At 35.5% G+C, this 20,655-nt stretch overlaps 1 protein-coding gene across 2 annotated transcripts in view; it reads right to left on the reverse strand.

Annotated features, from left to right (window-relative positions):
* Positions 1 to 1,018: 1,018 nt before the first annotated feature.
* PLPPR5 (phospholipid phosphatase related 5) overlaps positions 1,019 to 20,655 on the reverse strand; it is a 114,466-nt gene continuing 94,829 nt past the window's right edge. For both annotated transcript variants that reach the window (XM_012769934.2, XM_012769933.2), the window contains exon 6: positions 1,019 to 5,380. In XM_012769934.2, the coding sequence (XP_012625388.2) occupies positions 5,348 to 5,380 (33 nt within the window). In that variant the 3' untranslated portion in view covers positions 1,019 to 5,347. The remainder of the gene's footprint in view (positions 5,381 to 20,655) is intronic.

Consider the following 20,655-nt stretch of genomic DNA (forward strand, 5'->3'; position numbering starts at 1 on the left):
TTTACTTAATTAGTTCACCAAAAAATAATTCATGTTCAAAATGCTTAGTGGATTAAATTTTGTATATTTATGTACTAAGTTAGAATGTGAGCAATATGATTTTATAAGATTGCTTAAAATCTCAAGCTCAAAAAACTGGGGGGAAAAAACACTTTTCCAGATCCCTCTTCCTCTTCTTCCAATGAGTACTCTAATACAAATACTTTCTATCCTTTGATATGACCAGTAATTTTTTATTTGGCCATGGAAAGATAAGTGACTAACAATCACAATAAAAATGAATCTAATAATTAACAGTCATTATTTCTTATTTCTCTATATTAATAGAAAGTATAGACAAAATTACTCTTAAAAAATAAATTTTACATGGGGTTTTACACATATACAGGGGTATGTATGTGTGTGTGTATATATAAACATTCATATATATATATGTTTATATATACATAAAGAGGAAGTTCTCCCTTTATACAGTACTGTGGGACCAAAGAGATGACCATGCAATCTGAAACTATTCCAAGTGATCTTAACAAGCAATGGGAAAAATTACAGTTAATCTGTTACTTTTAAACATTTTTGCCCAAACATTAAAAGCTCTCTTACTTACAGTTTGGAATGTATAGAAAAATGAAGACATAGCTAAGTTAATATTTATTTGGTACCCTGTAATTTAAAATAGAAACATTGAGAATTAAATGTTTTATTTCTTTGTAAAAATTTTATCAAGAGTAGTTTTATTATGGACTGAACATTTGTGTGCCCTGAATATCTTCTATGTTGATGATTTAATCTCCAATGTGATGGCATTAGGAGGTGGGGCCTTTGACAGGTAATTAGGTTTAGATTAGGCCTTGAGGGTGGGGCCCTCATGGTGGGATTATAGCTTTATAAGTAAAGGAAAAGACCCGAGTGCGCTTTCACTCTCTCTCCACCATGTATGTACACATCCAGAAGGCACCTTCATGTCTGCCAGCAAGAGGGCACTCACCAGAGCCCAACCCTGCTAGCTGGCACCTTGATTTCAGACTTCCTTGCCTCTGGAGCTGTGAGAACTAGTCAATCATGCACTGCTTACCGACATTCCGGCCAATGAGAGACTGCATATATGAGGGTGCTGGTCCCATAGGTCAAAATACCATATTTTTACTGTGACTTTTTGTGTTTAGATACACAAATCCTTACCACTGTGTTACAATTACCTACAGTATTCAGTACAATAACAAGCTTTATAGGTTTGTAGCCTAGGAGCAGTAAGGCATATCATGTAGCCTAGGTGTGTAGTGGGCTAGACTATCTAGGTTTGTGTAAGTAAGCTCTATGACGTTCACACAATGACAAAATCGCCTAACAATGCATTTCTCAGAATATGTCCCTGTCATTACAGCAATGCTTGACTGTATTTAAGCCACTCGGTCTATGGTAGTTTGTCATAGCAGGCCAAGCTAAGCCAAGTTCGAACAATGTTTTCTGTCACCTTCTTGTCATCTAACTTAGGGTATGGGGCCAGCATCCTTTTTCATGACTTGGCTAATTGTCATATTCCTTTGTAAGTTTGGATCAGTTACTAATATTTTGTCCTTTGCACTTTCAATGTTGTGAAATATCTCTAAGAGTTCTTTTAATGTGAAGTGATTTTTTTTTTTGTCGGAATCACTTCCTCTAGGACGTCTTCGTCATCACAACCTTTCCCCTCATTTATATCAATGTGCTCGCATTTGCTAAGTTTTTCTGGTTTCATGTCTAGAGTGTCTCAGATGGTGATGGTAGTGTCAGCATTTTCAAGGTCAGCTATGCCTTCTATAACTCTAGTTTTGTTCAATTCAAATTTCATTTTTGGTATTATCACCTTTTTTTTATTTGCTGCTGTTCCATTTTGTTTTGACCAGATTCTCTTTAAATCATGAATTAAAAAAAAAAAAAAGTCATGTGCATTTATTACTGGGAAACAAGAAGTCAACATAACCACACGCTTTGCTGAGTATGAAGAGAATGATAAATGTGCAGTGACCGGTCACTGGCAGACTCTGACAGAAGTGACATGACTGGTTACTGACCATATGTACATGTGTTATTTATACAGTGACTTGTGGACTGAAGAGCTGGCCGCAAATTGTGAGAAGATCACAAGGCATAAATAGAGTCATTGGGTATATTTCCAGGGCAACTTTTGATGCAACCAAAATTTAATACATGGTGCCATAAAGGCAGAAACAAGATAATTTACATCCATACTTTTGTGCTTTTTTCATACACAGGAGGCAGATTATATAGTTGACCATATACCTGCTCAGTGTCCCAAATAGTTTTCTGAGGGTTTTGATTTGGAAATAAGAAGATTGACAAGATCCCAGGATGGCCCAAGGGATCTGGGGTCATCGAGCTTCCCAAACAAAGAACTGGCCTAATCCGACCCACTGTGATCCATTTCCAAGCATTCGTCAGACACTCTGAGAATTCTGCCTTTCACACACATGGACGAGCATTCATTATTCCTTCACTCCCAATACAGACCAGCACATGGGGAAAAATCAAAATTCACTTTTTAAATTTAATTTTTTAAGATTTTATTTGAAAAATACAATACACAGCAGAGAATTATTTCCTCCCCTACTGCTCTTTCACAAAGGAAACTGTATGGTAAATGTAACTGAGATATTTGGCTAGGATAGATCCTGAGAAAAGAGAGGCCCAGTTAGAAGTGGAATAGACAAAGTCTGTCAAAGAAGTTTCACCTCTCTTTTAACATAAAAGAGCCTTTTAAGTTATCATAAGAATCAGATAAAACATGTGCAGAATTTCTGCCATGCAAACAGAGACTACTGAAATTTTCAGGTTGACCAATTTATGCTGACCTGGGCCCCAAGTAAGTAGAATAAAAAGGAGATGTCTTTATCAGAAAGATATGTGTTTGCCTGCTTTTTACTAGACTATCTATGTACATATTTACATATTAATATTTTCTTAAGTGTGTTTTTCATTATTCTCAGTAACAGCATCATGACTAAAGGCTCTTTGCTGGCTTTTACTTTATTCATATGTATCTTTTTTTTAATGAATTTCCTTCATGACAGGCTTATTTATTGCACAGTCTTGGGCCCATGATGTTTAAATATTAGAGATGATCTTACTCTGATCCTGGGTTAAATCTAGGCTTTTGAGGAATTTATAACTCCTGCATTCAGACCAGGTTTAGCAAAGTGCAATGGTACAACATTGATATACCACTGTATAGCCAAGGCTTCCAGTAGGAAAACAATCTTGCTTGGCTCCTTGGAAAACTGATGTAGAGTCAATAGAACTAATCGAACACTGGAAGCCTTACTGGTAATCCCACCTTCTAAAACATTATGATCATCGCTTTACTTCCATTCTAAGTAAGTGAATTGCACATTGCTGTTATTGCCTAAAATGTCTTTAAAGAGGGTCAAGGCATTAAAAGCTTTTTCATGTTCTAAATTCCCAAAAGAATTGAATTGCTATAAAGGTCTGAAATGAGTAGATATGTGGATTTATTTATTTATTTATTTTTAGCCTTCATAGAAATGTTTTAATTCCCACAGTGATGGAAATGGGCAAGTAAGTATTAATATATTTTGAAAGTAATGGACAGTCTTTGGTTATATTTATTTGCTGATTTCTGTTGAAATTACAGAGAAAATTAGAAGTTTACTTTCTTTAGTACTGTCAAGGTTAGGAAGATTCATTTCAGTCAATTAACTACTGTTTATATAAGCCAAAGTCACTGGGGTAGGTTTGAGGATTGTAAAGTGATTGTTGAGGAGACTGCCTTCCTTCTATCACGGTGATTTCCATCCTTAATTCCACGTGCTCAATGTAAGGTGTGCCCCTCGGCCCTCGCCTGAGTTGGGACTGGGGTCTGGGAGTGAAGGCAGAAAGAGAGATGCTGACTTCAGGCTTCACTTTTACAAAGGGCTTCACGTCTGGACCCTCGATGTTCACTATTTTTAAAAAGGTTTATAAATAGGTTACTATGTATTTGTTTATTTAAAAAGTGCTCATTCTTTAAACATAAACATTTATAATACAGCACAGCTTTCATAACTCTATTTTGGCATTTCCTCATTTTTTAGACCATAGGTAGTTGCCCAGGACTCTCCTGACCTCTGGAAGGCCTCGATGTCCAAAATGACACGGCAGCTGTGGTATATTTGAAAGGGAAACGGGTTTTGGGTCAGACAACCTGAATTTAAGTTTCAATGATGCCTCTTCTAGTTTGGGGTTAGGCATATTATTTACCCTGTCTTGGCTTCATTTTTCTCATCTACAAAAATAAAGCCATCCTCTTAACATTTACAGTGGGCTTAAACGAAATACTTTGTAAACTATAAAGTACTACACGAATGCAAAGTAAAATACATGAACTATATTTTTAGCATTTATATAATTCAAATTATGTGTCAGGGTGTGGTTCTTTCCCACTTTAATTACGCAGCCTATTGACTAGTAAAAAAGCCTCAGAATAGAGCCTTTGACAACTTTCGAGACACTGTTACCAATGGAAATTTGCTCAATAATAAGGTACCAGTGCAAGATTTACTCACTTGAACTATCCTAAATAAAATACTGCCTGCATTCAAACCTACAAGTTATCGATTAAACCACAATTGTCAGGAGAGGAAGTCCAAATAAATAATTTTTAATTATGATACATTACTTATTACAGTAAAAATTGGCATTTTTCCCCTTCAAAAGCAGAAGCACCAGTCTTAGAATGTATATAGTATGAATGATATTTAAGTGAAATATAGCATAATATAATGTGCAAACATTATTTTAGTACTTTCTAAAAGTAAAGTAATTTCACACACTGAAATCTGTTAGAATGGAAATAATGTCATGCTGAATAATAAAATAAAAACCCCCATGACTTTCAAAGTCCACTTCAAATTAAATATGGCATATTGTTGAATAGATATATGAAAAATTAAAAAAACTTAACTAGCCCAAAATAGAGGGTTTTCATATACAAATATGATTCATGTAGTGGTTTCTTTTAACATAGGTACAGTGATTCTGTGAGAAACTAAAATGAATGTATTATTTCAGAATTAATTTGTTCACCCGATCATCACATTTTTATTGAACACCTACCCTGTACTAGGCTTTTCAGTAGGTGCCAGGGATATGGAAAAGAACGACACAGTCCTGCCCTCGAGGAGCTCACAGTCTAGGGGGGGAAACAGATAGGTTGATGTTGATTTTAAAATTATAAAAATTATTAGACAACTATATAAACTTCTTTTGTAATCAAACAAACTTTGGGTGTTATGAATGAATGCTAAAAAGAGATGATGTCCAATGCAGTGAGAAACCATCTGCTTCAATATCATGTGACTTCCGCGAAGGCGGTGATGTGGTTCTGCAAAGAGAAAAAAGAATTACAAAGTGAGAGGCTTGGGAAAATTGGCTTTGTGAATTAGTGACTGCTCTTACAAATAATCATTAGCCCATATACTGTATGTTTAAGTTGCCAAAACATACAGCGCTCTTAAACTAAATTCTGTGTGTTATTATATAATTTTAGCTGCTAATTATATATTTTATTTAATACTCTTAATTAACCAAAGAGATTAAAATGTTATACCTGCTTTATTCAAAATTAACACTGAAATTTGGAGAGATAAAAATGGCAATGCCAGATACCTTAATATTCTGTTCAGTGTTAATGGAATTTTAATGCTGCATATTAGAGTTTCAGATTAATTGCTCCCTGTGAGACAGATGGTGTAGAATGAAGTGGTGAAATGCTCAGACTGAAATGGCATTTGCTAGTTGACAAAAATCTACTTAAACACTTCATTTCTGATGCATGAATCCAGACTCCAGACTGCAATCCCTGTTGTTTACCTCTACCATAGAATTATTTACAGAGATTTTACATTTTTTTATAGCAATGGAATTATTTACAAAGAAATTCTGTGGAAGGGTTAATATTTAAATAAATTTAGGCATGCAACAGGTCCTGTCATAGCTGCTGAAATACTGCAGTGAAAAATTGATTTACATAATTAATCATGCTACCTATGGGATTATGTCAAGCTCTAACATGACAGACAGTCCTACCAAATAACAGCAACATTACAAATGGATTCTACCATCACAATACCTGTTTTGAATGTTTTTTGTAGTAGTTTTTGCATATGAAGAGTAGTGGCTCTTCACGTACAATGATATCATCAATAGAATTTCATGTAATGAATGTATGCCATGAAATTTTTCAGTGCACATGTAGCTCTTTTCAAGTTAAAGTGTTTTAACTAGTTAAAACATATTTAAAATGTGTGTGAAGAAATAAAAATTCATTTTCATTGACTTTAGGCATATTAAACCACACCAGGAGAATATCATTGACTATAGTTTAGGACATTGTTTTCTAGGCTTAAGCCACTCAATACCAGAGAAAAACAATATTAATAAAAATAAAATCGGTAGTGAGCAGACATGCTGGCTTTTTCCTTAATGCCTGATAACACTTTAGAAACTTTAATTTCCCATTTTAAAAAATCCATAATAAAAATGTCACGAAATTCAACAGCTCATCTCTAAGTTTTCTTGAATTCTCCTTACAAAAGCACAGGCATGACTTTAGGACAAAGAAGACTTGTCAGAGTTATATAATGCACTATGATTGAATAAAAAACACAAGAACTGTGGAAATAATACATCACAGTTTTATTTCCAGTGGCCCCATAGGGGCTTGGAACCAGTGAACTGAGAAAATGCAATTTGATATAGAGTGTTTCAGCACAAAACTGCCATAAGCATTACACCTCTGGCCAGGACCTAGCACAAAATAATTGCTGGAAAGATATGAAAATAGAAATTGAAGATGAATCGGTCAGTAGCAACTGGTGGGCAGAGAACAAGTGAAGAAGGGGCAGTAGAGAGAAAGGAAAAGATATAAACAAAGAAAAGGGATAGTGTCCCAAAGGCCCATGCCTTGTATTCCTGTCATTGACCGAGATAAAGAACAGTCCACAAGGCTCACTAAATTTGCTGAAGATGACCTTAAGGGGACATCCATCACTCTGGAAGGTAGAATTAAATACTAAAAGAGCTTTAAAAAGCATAGAAGTGATCAGAAACAGCCTGCCGATGATCAATGCAAAGCTTCACAGAAGCAGAGGAGAAACCATGCTTAATAAGTGCAAGCTGGACAGTGGGACAAAGGAGTGATGACTGTAGGGTGACTACATCATCTATCATCTCGCCCTGGACATGGGGAAGGGGAAAAGGGGTGCTATCAATACACAAGGACAACAGGCTTAAATAAGGACTGCCCTACATAAAGATGTAAGGTCACCATATGCGATGGTTTGAATGTGTTGGAAACACAGTGCAAGTGTTGAGAGGTGGAACCTAATGTGTGGTGATTAGGCCATGCAGGCTTCTGCCCTCAAGAATGAATTAATGTCATGATCTCAGGAGTGGAGTCATTATAAAAGGGCAAGTTCAGTCCCCTTTGTTTCTTGTTCTCTCTCCCTCACTCTCTCTTTGCTCTTCCACCATGGAATGAGGCAACAAGAAGGCCCTCTCCAAATGCCAGCCCCTTGATCTTGGACATTCCAGCCTCCAGAATTATGAACCAATACATTTCTGTTCCTTATAAATTACCCAGTATGTGGTATTCTGTTATAGCAGCACATAATGGTCTAAGATACCTTAAAAATGAGGCACAGAACATGTAGGTGTGCTATTGAGATGAAGAAAATACTGGAATTCAGTCTCTACATTTAAAATTACGTGCTTCTGTGGCCACTTCCTTTCACTGCTCATAAATTCCAAACCATATTACCCTTTTCTTCATGCCAAATCATTACCACGTTAAACTATAAGGGTAACAGTTTGTTTCTAGACTAACTACATTTCTAGATCCCAGTGTTCTGTGGAAAACTCCTGCTGTTTCCCCCCCCCCAATTAGCACCTTTCCATTTCACAGGACATTTACTTTTTTTTTTAAATTTTTTTTTATTTTGGCATATTATGGGGGTACAGATTTTAATTGTGAGATAATTTTTCCTATTTACTGGAATTAGAAGGATCCTGCTCCAGGCTCATCATTTTAAGGTGGTCGTGGTTAGCAGAGAGATAAACACATGAAAATAAGACACTGAAGTGACTTTCCATAGGGAAGAGAAAATTAAGGGGAAATTTGATCGTAGCACATTCTAAGCACATGAAAAGAGTACACAGAGAGGACAGGGACCTCCTGTTCATTTACTTCACTGTCTGAGAGCAAATAAACCTATATCATAAATGAAGTAGATGGATTATTTATTTTAGTAGGCTTTAAAAAAATAAGATGTATTGTATTCTAGCACAGGGGTGATTTTTCTCTGAATCTAGAGAAGGGACAAAATAATTATTTAAGGTTCTTCTTGTCTATAAGCCTCTACAATTCCATATTATACAATTTATATTAGTAAGGTATGTAAATGCACAATTTGAAACATACAGATGGCATACTTCCCATGCAGGAAGCTATGATATTGTTTATTCCCCACCAGCATTTTTCTCAGTAATATAAAAACCAGAATTGCATTTAATATTTTCAGATCACTTATCTTAAGAAATGGCCTCCCTAGGAAGCAAACTAGCTGACAAAAGGTTTCTCTTTTTAATCTGGCTGAATTCTTAATATTCACTACTAGAGTTTATTAGCAGATGCTAGTGCAAACATGCAATAGGCAAACCAAAAATTCCAAGCACAAAAGTTTAATTCTGAGTCACAAGAAGAAACTGGTTGTATAATTTATCAGCACACTTCCTGGTACTTTCTACAATCACACATACAGAGGTTTATAGTGAAGATGACAAAACTTGAGTCCAAATATTAAATAGCTGAAGGTTAGAATATGCTACATGACTTATCCATTAGAAAATGTTCATTTAAGTCCACAGCAAACCAGGGAGCAAAGTACTGAGTCTAGTCCTTGAGTGCAGGTGTTCCATGGGAAAACAAGTACTTTGTTTCTGAAAAGTTGTTCTGGATTCTTAAATTTGGTAAATTCTAGAGTGTATTTTGAAAACTCCAAGTTCTACTCTAATATTCATTCTATATCTCCACTCATAGGAATGATACTCTATAATTTTAAAATATGTTTTTAAAACAAAACTGTCATATATTTATGACATAAAACCTGGTGATGACTGTAACCTGACAAGATCTGTCACTCACCATTTTCCTTTGAAAAAATAGAGGAAATGCAAAAAAAAAAAAAAAAAAAAAAGAACTCTAGGGAAGTGTTCAGAATTACAACTACAGGAAAACAAACAAACACACACAAAAAACAGCCATTATTAACAGCTAGTTAAGGAATGCACAGTTCCCGTTGAGTGAAAAATAAAGTGTATGTGAAAGATTAATAATAATAACAGTAACAACAATGACAGGCTCTAGTTCCTAGATCCCTTTTGGTTGTAAGGGAAACCTGCACAGAAGGACACATTTTTCTGTATTTGCCTTAGCTTTGCAACCCAACTCCACACCAGTGCGCTCCAGCGCACATACGTTTATTGCCTTAATTGAAGGTGTTCACAGTGGCTTATTCCCATTATCCAGCTGAAGAGCCTGGCAAGACAGTCTTTAAAAGGCCTTCCCTGTGAATTTTCTTCTTGACCATTCTCAGCAGGTTGGTTTCTGGACACCTACAAAATGTGTTTTACATATCATTTAAATATTCATTTAAATATCGACTTAATTTACTTAAAGCACTAGTTTATTTCAAGTTCTATGATGTTATATTGTTAGGACAAATGCTGAGATTAAATATTGTTCCAGTTCCATTCTTTCAAGATGGTTGATGATAAAAAGCTTTTGTGTTAACAGCAAGCTGTCAATAATCAGCTTAGGTTTTTAACCTAAACATAAAATGAGTCTGTGCACATGATGTCTTTTATTCAATGATTTATGTCTTTAGCTCCACACATAGCTGTGTAGTACTGTGGACTTTGCAATCAAGTAGTTTGCATATCAAGTGTTTGAATGAGGGCTCCATCACAACTGAAATTTTCACAAACAATTTAACCTTTCACAGGTTCAGCTTTCTCCTCTGTAAAATGGAGATAATAATCCCTATTTGAATGAGTATTTATTAAAATTAAATGAGTTTATATATAAAATGGTACCTATCCTTACTCTAACATATCTATCTGCTCGTCATTTATAGTTGCTTATAAAAGCCACAGAAAGAAGCTAAAAAAGAAAGTTAAAAAAATAAAGAAATTCAGAAGAATTTTTTAATAATTAATTGGAATTTTACAAGTAAAGCTCATTATTTGTTTCTTTGATCAAAAAGTACAAAATTCTACCAATCTATATCTCTAACAGCCAAACAAACTTTAAAACCAAAAAAATGTTTCTTACAAAATTGGTGCAAACCCATTTGGTGGCAAAAACATGACTGTTTTGCTATGACTGAACTGATGAGGTAATTTATGTTCTGTTTTGCTGCAGAAATATCCATCTTTGATTATAAATTGCTGTCCAGACCATGCTTGTGTAACAGAATACACATATTCCTAAATATAAAATACTTTGAAATCTGAAAAACATCTGGCACTAAGGAATTTGGATAAAAAAATCATGGTCTTATAATTAAAATAATAATCTTAATGCTATGTAGATGAAGCCTACATTTTTATCAGGAAAAGATAGATGAATGCCATGATTCTGAATGTTGTCCCTTGTTATTTTGCATCCATTGTGTCCTTTCAGGAAAGAAAAGATAAAGCATAGTACATGGACTATGTGCTCCAAGATTCTCCTTTGTCACGTGAAGTCTTCCTTCTGATAGGTTGTGAAGTTGCTGAGTATTTTAGTAGTGTCAGAACCATGTAATAAGAAATTAGTGAAATTTAAGCTTGAAGCTATGAAATTAATTGTGAAAATCACATCAAGCAAGTTCTCGTAAGAAGTTGGTGATGTGGAGACATAAAAGCTAAAATGTGACAGAACCACAGTTCTCTTGGGAAAGAAGACTTTTTGGGACTATTTATTTCTTTATAGTGGTTCTGTTTCAGTTTAGGGTTTTATATTAGTTCAGAGTTTTGCTTCCATTCAGAAAATTCCCTTTTGTACTGTTCAGAGAAAGGGGCTAAGAGCTACTTTCTGAAAGAATCCTTTCTCCCCCAAGAAAGGAGAAATCTCTAGGCAGCTGTCTCTGATAAGCTAATTAAGCCAGAGGCAGGCCCAGCTTTTACCGGAGCATTAGCTACAGACCTCATGAAGTATTTCCAAGTCCTGAGAAGCCAAAGAGGCTTAAAGTTTTCCACACCAAATCTTTAGGGGCACTGGTTCTCTACTGTGACTTCATGTTGGAATCACCTGGGAGCTTTAAGAAACTACTGATGCACCCCCAGAGACTTGGATTTAATTGGTCTGAGGCATGGCCTGGCTGTTGGAATTTTTAAAGGCTCTCTGATGATTCTAATATTCAGCCAATAAGCTCTACAGGCCCAGCTGGATCTAGGCCACGCGTTGGCTCCATATCCAAATCACCTGACATGCCTGATGCAGTACAGACCTCCAGGCCCCGGCCCAGGCCTACTGGATCAGAGTCTCTTGGCATGCAACCCAGATATTTCTGCTTTTGCAAGTGCCGCAAGTGATGGATTCCCTTTACAGCAGTCTGAGTACTACTGCCTAAAGCTGCAGAAAAGTGATTAATGGAGTAAGCCTTATCAGGGATATAAAATCAATTCTTTCTTTAAAATGCTGTCCTTTCACTGGTATAAGACTGCCTTAAAAACCAGTCAATCTGAGTGATTCTAAAAAAAAAAAATCTTTAAATTCAAACCTTTTGGGATCAAATGCACATTATATGCCTTGCTTAGAGCTTCACAATGCATAAGTTGTTGAGAAGGCCGGCAGCAAGGACTCATTTCACTTTAACTCAATGTTTTCCAAATGTATTGATATGAAACTCCATATAATTCTATCAATACTAATGTGTCTGTGTTATTTGGTGGATGTGCAAATTCATGCACTCTGTCCTCTTAACCTCCGTAAATCCAATGACTTTCCTGTCTACCACACTTTTATCCCACATTCACAGCTCTATTCTCCACCATCAACCCTATTAACAATATAAAACCCCAGTTTACCTCCTGCCATGCCTCCATCACACTACAAGGCTTCTTTGGCCATGTACTACTTTCCTGACTGCTAATTTATCCATCCCTTCCAGTCTACCTCGCTCCTTATGAATTCTATGTCTCTTCCACTCACCTTGGACCCCATGGTTCATCAGTTGAACAATCTTCAAGAGCACTCTCAAGTCTGTTGCTCCTGTGCCCTTATCTCACCTGCCAAACAAACCCTTTGCACAAGCTAGTCCCTCTATCTGGAACATTCTTCTTTCTCCCCTTCTCTTGGCTAATGGTCCTTCAGATCTCCCCTTCAATGATGTTGCAAGAATTGCCCAGTTTAGACATGTCCCTCTCTATTTGCTCCTCTAGCATAGGCATCCCCAGCCTCTTCTGTATATGATTACATTTCCTCTCTCCCCATCAGCTGTACCACACTGCTTCTTATATGGTATCTGTTATATGTTTCATTTATTACAAATCTGATGATAAAATTTCACTGTGCATAACAACCAATGATAAAGGTAACTCATCAGTAAATTGTACCAATGCTTTGTTTTATACTAGTATTTTGACCTATACACTTGAATTGCTTTTAGTTATTTCGTTTTTCTTTAACTTTTTAAAATGCTTTAGATTTGCTAAGAAAGCATTCTGATGCTACTTTATAGAGAAGAATCAGAGAATGTGGATAATGGACCCAACTGCATGATAAATTCTTGTCTAACCGGTAACTGATTAAAGCTCCTCATTTAAAAACTTTCCTATTTTCACCAAGAGGCGCCAGTTGGTAAAAATCTGAATGATCCAGATCAAGATTCATTTCAGAACCATTCAAAATCATAAGGCCCATTAGACATGACACAGTTTGGAAAAGTTTTTATAAAAGTTAATATATATTTGCCATACAGCCCAGCAATCTCACTCCTAGGTATTTATCCAAAAGAAAGAAAAATATATATTCATAAACAAACCTGTACATGAACGTTTATTTCAACTTTATTCATAATTTCCAAGAAATGGAGACAACTGAAATGTCCTTCAATTGGTGACTAAATAAACAGATTGTGGTACATCCATATAACAGGATACTATTCAGCAATAAAATGGGGAACCCTCCCCCAAACTACTGATACATGTAACAAAGAACTCAGACTCAAAACCCCAAAAGGCTACATCCTATATGTGTCCATTTATATAACATCCCTATAAAGACAAAGCTCTAGGAACAGAAAGCAGATCAGTGGTTTCTAGAGGTTGGGGGCTAAAGGAGGGATTGACTACAAAAGGGAAGGAAAGAACTTTGGGGAGTCATAAAAACGTTCTACGTTCTATAACTTGATTATGGTCATTATATGACAATATACATTTGTCAAAACTCATGAAACTGTATGCCAAAAGTGGATAATTTTACAGGATGTAAATTATGCCTTAATAAACCTGTATTTTTTTTTAAGTTAGGACCACTAGCCATGGCATGAATCAAGTCTTAAGGCAGCCAGCAGGTATCTAAAATTTGGTTTTTCAGTTATTAAAATATTGTTCCAACATTTGATTGTTTAAGTGACAAAAGAAAAATAAATGTATTGAAAAATATTCAAAATATACAAATTAAAATGAGTTACTTATAAGATTGGTGAAGATTATGAAAAACAACTATTCTCCACAGAGGATATAAGGATATGAATCAAACCAAAAATTTCAAGAGTATTCATCCTCTTTGTGTCAGCATTTCCACTTCTATGAATTTATCTTAAATTATTAGTTGACCTCACAAAGATATATATATTTTAGGGATATTCACTCTAGTATTATTTATAATTGTGGGAAATTGGAAGTGGCAACAATCTTCTGTGTTTAACAAATGTAATGGTTAGATAATTTATATGCATTATAGCTTTTTAAAATATAATTTTATAACATTATATAACACAGTGATTATGAGTTTGAGCTCTGAAGTGATCTTTCCATGAAAATGGAAAAAATTGGTTCCATATTATTATTTCAGGATACAGACCAGTTTTGTGACCTTGGGCATGTTACTTAACCCCTCCATGCCTCTTTGTAAAAGGGATATAATACACACTCCAATGACTACTATACAAACCAAAATGCTATTTTATGTGTGAAATTCTCTGCATAGTTTCAGGCTCATATAAAGCTCTAATTGAAGATTAGCTTTTACTGTTAAGTTTGATATGACTATTACATTTACTGATCTGTAATCATACCTATGATGCAATGTTCTGTAAGCGAAAGCAGAAAGAGGATATATAGGGAGACATAGACGTATTATTTATACACAAACCCATATACACATTCATGGGTCTGGAAGCCTATTTTAAAAAAATGTTTCCAGTGATTACTGTAATGCCATATGGAGACTTCCTATTCGTTATTTGTTTTGCTTACCCAGGTTTCAGATTTTTAACAATATAAACAGATTATTTATTAATTGCTTCTTAAAAAAACAAACCAGGATTGTTTCATAAGACTGTGATCTTAAATTCCTAATTTTAGTCAAATAAAATTTCACATTTTTTTTTTTTTTTTGCAAAATATTTTCATAGGATTGTGGTGTTGTGATTGCTTTTGAAGTCCTCAATAGTATCTCCAGGATGGTCCACCACAGGCCAAGAGATCGGAGAGAAGAGTGAGTGAATGCTATGGGCAGTTTCCCTTGTGAAACTAATTATGTGTGCATTGGCAATGATTTTTAAATCTATCACCGTTTATTCTCTTCCTAACTAATGACTGAAAGAATCACATAATTTAAAGATGTAGTCATCAAATCTATATTTATTCACACAAATGAGATGAGAAGGCTTCCTATCTATATTCAAAAGTAATTTACTGAAAGATTCTTTTATAAAAGGCCTTTCAGATAACTGGGGTAAAAATCTGGCTTTTATTCTTCATGTAGCATATTATAATTCACAAACAGTGTGGAAAAATAAATACCGAATATACGGGAGCACAAATAGGAAAATGACATATGGCAAAGTAATAACAGAATGTGCCAGTATTTTTAAGCTAAAATTGTCGATGCCTGTTGGAAATTTTTGAGTTTCCATTTTCAATTTACTCTTTTAAAATGCAGTTAAATTTAATAAATGAGAACAGAGTACGGCATGTAAACATTGACTTACTTCAAATATTTTTTTGTAAATGCTCAAATCTTAGATTAAGGAAAAATGCCTAAAATATGAATATATTTAGTTCCATTAACTATTCCAATATCTAATCACTAATAAGGTTGTTTTGACAAGATCCTATATAACATTTATATTACAGTTCAGCAGCTCTGTAAAACAAAGATTTGCACTACAGAAAAGCAACTGAATCTTAGACTGCCAGAGTTATTCACACAAAACATTCTGAAACCTCAAAGGAATTTATTACAGGGAGCAGGGTAATGTATAATCATATTTGTCTTGGCAAGAAACCATAGGATTGTTTTGCTGTTGCTATGACACAAATGTATGCCACATTTTATACTATAATATTTTCTGCCACATGTGTTATGTATGAAACAATCTGTATAAACTTTCAAATCCATGAAATATTCGTATTGAGTTATACTAGTCTGATATTAAAAAAAATCCCATTAAGGGAATTATTATTTTTTCAGGAGGGAACTATAATATGCGTGAAGCACCCACTATGTGCCAAGAAGTTTATCTGTGAACTGTTAATTCCAACAATTACCCTGCAGGGGAACCATCATTGTATCAATTTTTCAGGTAAGGAGAGGAAGAGTGATTTGTCTAATGCCATCTAGTTATTATGCAGCTGAACCAGGCTTCAAACCCAGGATTTCCAGTTGCAAAAGCTGAGCTCTCTTTCCACCCACCACTCTTCGTATATTTCAGTTCATGCTTTACCTTGACCCCTGTAATCTTATAATCTGCAAGTGTCAATGTAGATGTCAATGCTTATGTTTCCCTGGGTCACTGTGAGTTCTCTTAGAACTGTCCTATTCGTATTTTTCTTTGCAGTTGCCCTGAAAATGTTCATCTAGAATAGCACATATTCATTATGATATTTCTAGATTTTTGGAGCTGTCATCACCACTTACCACTTTCATTCAGCTGATGCTTCTGTTATGAAGCGTGGACTTTTACATTCTGAGCTTTCTTGGGTAGTACAGGCTAGTGAAAAGTCCCTTACCCCAAATATAAAACTGGAATCTTATGAACATCTTATGAACTATTCCTATCATTACTTTCCCTTGCTTGTTGGCAAGAGGGAATTCCCTTTGGTTCAATTGATTAAGATCGTATCAGCCTAAGAGAAAATAATGCCTGGGTTTAGATGGAAAAAAATTATTTTCTCAGAAAGCCTTTTCTACATTTGGCTTTATTCACTTTAGCTGTCAAAGTTATCCCAAATAAGCCACGAGTGGCTATAGTGGCCTGTTGTAACTGCTTTAACATTAATTCTCTTTGGATCTATTTGAAATATTCCATTTTCAAACAAATTCTATCCATCCCTAATTTATTTTTAAATAATTTTGTTCCTTTGCCAGATAAATTTTCCCTTTTCTCAGATTTTCTGTACGGCATCAATTAACATCAATACCGCGTACATTATTTCCATGTGCTTACCTATGCCAGTCTCAATGTCGGTACTGGTCCTTACAGTGAGAACAAGCAGGGTCAAGCGAGAGGAAAGAAGAAAAGAGCTCAGTGCTTCGCTGTTGGGATGAATAAAGTTTGACCTGAGAGGATCCTCTGGAAGGAATGCCAATGTACACGGTACCCATTAGTTATGAGCAAGAGAAGTCTCTGAAGAACGCATAGGGAAATGCCATAGAGGAAGGATCAGCATGTTCTTTGGTGGTGGAGAGAGGAATGGGTTTCTTTGTGACACCCTGTCTAACAGCGCTATTCTACTGTAAATCATGAGGATAGCTAATAAGTCCTCGGAATCAACACTGGAGTGAAACAGTCTTTTCCAAGTGATAGTTGGCCAGTCAAAATGGCATGATGTGGCTTCATTGAGATCTAGTAAACATCAAACTGGATTTCTTCAATAGCCTCCCAGAATTTTTTGTTGTTGTTCTGTGTTACTCTCCTTTAATTTATTCTCCTTTCTGAACATGCCATTTCCTTCCATAAACTCTTTAATGGCTCCCAATTCCTTACAGGGTGAGAAACAACGTCTCAATATTGCAAAAAAAGACCCTTCAGGAATTTTCATCCAAAGTGACAGAGAGGTTCTCCATGTATTTATTTCCCAGTTGTATTTGATCTCTAATGATTTGCCAACTCATGGGCTTTATCCATTTTTCAATTAGGATGTTTTATATGTTACAGACATCAACTCTTTGACATGTGTGTTGTTTGTATTTATACTTTGCGATTGGCCTTTTAGAAACTCTTTTAAACTACTCTTTGTAACCTTTATTTTTCAAAAGTCTTGAACATTTTTCTAGTTAGCAATCTAAGAATGAGGCGGTAATACTGAGTCCCTCCTATATGAAATGTGACAAACCTCATACCTCTATATTTTTACCAACTCCAAATCCTAGGTATTATTTAAGGTTTCTATCTCATTTTGTCATTTTACATTATTTTCTTTTGTTACATATTTCTTTAAATAAAATTTATAATTTTGTACTGTTTCTGTTACTGTATTTTATCACAGCTAATTCTAATTAGCTTTATATTTAAATGGTTTCCACTCTTTCTACCAATTCTTCTATATCATTGTTTTCCTAATTTGATTTCTGGATACTGGTATATAACTCACTTAGTTGGTAAACATTTCTGGTAACTTTTCATAAGTAGTACAATTCTTGAATTCTTATATAGTTGATTTTTTGTGGTTATTTGAATACTTAAATGACCTTTTGGGTGGATAGAATTCTTATGTCACAAATTATTCCTTGAAAACTCTGAATACATTACTTCATCTAGGATATATCTTGCATCTCACATTATGAAGGTACACGCCTTAGGCCAGCATGCTATCAGTATTGAGTAGGTAAACTACATTTTCTGCCTTGGTGTTTATATCGGTTTTCACTAGATATACTGTATAATAACCTCAAAAGCTCAGTGGCTTCCAACAATAAATATCTATTTCTCCCTCATCCTACATGTTGGTGGCCAGGTTCTATGGATCTGCTCTAGGCTATAGGTTGGGTGCAGGTCTGTTTCCCCTGCCTTTCTAATTCTGGCGTCCAGGCTGGGGGAATAGTACTTATCTGGAAAATGGCCTTCTCCTGCAAGAAAGGGAAGGACCAATAAGGCTGGCAGAAACTCGGGATGGCTCCACCAGTTTCTGATTGATAAGGAATATATCAGGTCTATTCAGACGTTACTGACCAACTCCAAAGTACTTGGGCAGGAAGATAGTCTGCCTATGGAAAGAGGTAGATAATAATTGGGAACAATACTACAAAATACCACAGAATTTATAGGATTCTTTCCTCAGTTTTGAAATTCAAAACTTTCACTGAGAAAGATCTACTTTTTTGGTACATGTTTCAATTTTTACCTTGTATCTAGTTAACTCTTCTAGCTTAAAAGATTTAAGTATTTATTTAGAAGTTTTTCCTTCAAGAATCTCTCTGAATTTTGCTATTGCTCCATTTTTCCTCTTCTTCGGGACATATGATGATTCATATGCTAGGTCTCTGTGGTATGTCCTCTGTATCTATCATCTTTCCTCCAGCATCAATTTAATTCTTTTGTTCTTTCATTACAAAACCTGTCAGTAACACAGCTGATTTGACGTTCTCCAGTGTGGATTTAGTTCTTTATGATTTCTGGTGTTGGTTTAAATCCTGCCATGGCATTATCTGTTTTCTTACATTACTTTTTTGATTGTGTAAACTATCTTTCATCTCTCACTTCACATGTTTTCTTTAATTTCCTTGACTATGGAAAGGAGATACTATCTACAATAAAGTTAATTAAATTTCTTACATTTAATCTTTAAAAAATGTGCTATCTCTTGAAGTATGTCTTTCCCTCTCTTCTGTGTCAAGAAATCATTTTAAAGAATTTAAGTTTTTGTCTGATTATTCATGTTTGAAACAGGATAGATTTAGCTCAGTTCATTTTCCTAAAATGAGTGGGAGAGAATTCACCAACGATCTCTTAACCATTCCCATGAATAGTGAGGGAATCCTCTACTTAGATCTTGAGTGGAAGAGCTGGAGGATGCAGTTTTGTGTCATCATATGGACGATTTACCAGCCTGAGTGGACTGTGAGAAGATGCTGAGACCATGGGCATTTCCAAGAAGGTCACTTTGTTTCTATATAGTTTCCTTCATTCCTATGTTTGTTGAAATCCCAGAAAGACTGCTGTTTAGTTTAGTCTAACTTCTACTCCATGAGGATGGTGCAGTCCTTGGACACAGTTTTTGGTTTTGTTTTTTGAATGAAGGTGACTCCTTCTCCAGCTGTAGGGTACCCACTGGGTTTAGAAAAGGGTTTAGAAAAGGTTCATCTGGCAGGAACCCATATTAATGAGAACCCTGATCCGAGGATAGCTTCTTGTCTGAAGGCTTTCTGTGGGTGAGCATTTGCCTGTTTGCTAACTGTGTCTCAAATGGTGTTGGCCCCAGGGGTGCAGCATGCTAACTGGAATGGGCTCCTCACTCTCTTAGACACTGCTCCAGTCCCTCATCTTCACTATTTGAAATTTTGAGGTATTAGTGGGACTCTATAGGATTTTAGCTATACCCACAATATAGTACTTCTTAAATAGCAAAAAAAGAATTTAATTGTTCTTTGGAGGATTCCCTCAAAATAGATTTAGTTATACTATGTCTAGTTGAAATGCCAAAATTTTACTCTATCTAGTTCTCACTCTTGGTGACACAGTTATTGAGATATTAATCCCTACTTTTTTTTTTTTTTTGCTAATATAGGAGGTTAAAGATAAAGAAATGTAAATGCCTCCACCCCACCTCCTGGAAGGAGAGTCAGACCTTTGTTTCTTTAGACTCCTCAGGGTGATTAATCGGGTCTTTGTGTTTTGGAGACATCCTGAAGACAGTAACACTGAAGCTTATGGTTGAGATACATGGGCCCTTGAAGGCAGGAGCCAGAAAAGCAGGAGTTTGAGAGGAAGGGGTGGTGTGACCTACGAAGAAGAGATTTGGCTCCCTGGATGTTTGGGTTGGTGGGAGCTTTGTGGATCCTATACATGAGAGGCATCTGCACACAGCTCGTATGCAGTGCCGCGGGGCCCATGCTATCTAAAGTGGAGAAGGCTGTGGTAGCAGGGAAAGCTGGACCCTGGGCGTGAAGGCCTGGGAGCTACCACCTAGATTTCCATGCCCAATTTGGTAGAGAAAAGAAATCAAGCACTTTCAGAAAGATCATGTGAGTCATAAGAAAGGAGCACAGGGATTTAGATTATCCTGGTGAAATTTAGCCAAGGGACTTTGGTCAATCTGAACACATTATTTGTCAATAAAATGAAGAAACATTAGAACCACTTTAGAAAACAGCTTAAGAAAATTAAATAGTTTCTTAAAATTGTAATTTTTTAGTTATAAAATTAATCATGAATAGTAAAATATTTT

The sequence above is a fragment of the Microcebus murinus genome, chromosome 2 (genome assembly GCF_040939455.1).
Source record: "Microcebus murinus isolate Inina chromosome 2, M.murinus_Inina_mat1.0, whole genome shotgun sequence".
In the NCBI taxonomy this organism is placed as follows: domain Eukaryota; kingdom Metazoa; phylum Chordata; class Mammalia; order Primates; family Cheirogaleidae; genus Microcebus; species Microcebus murinus.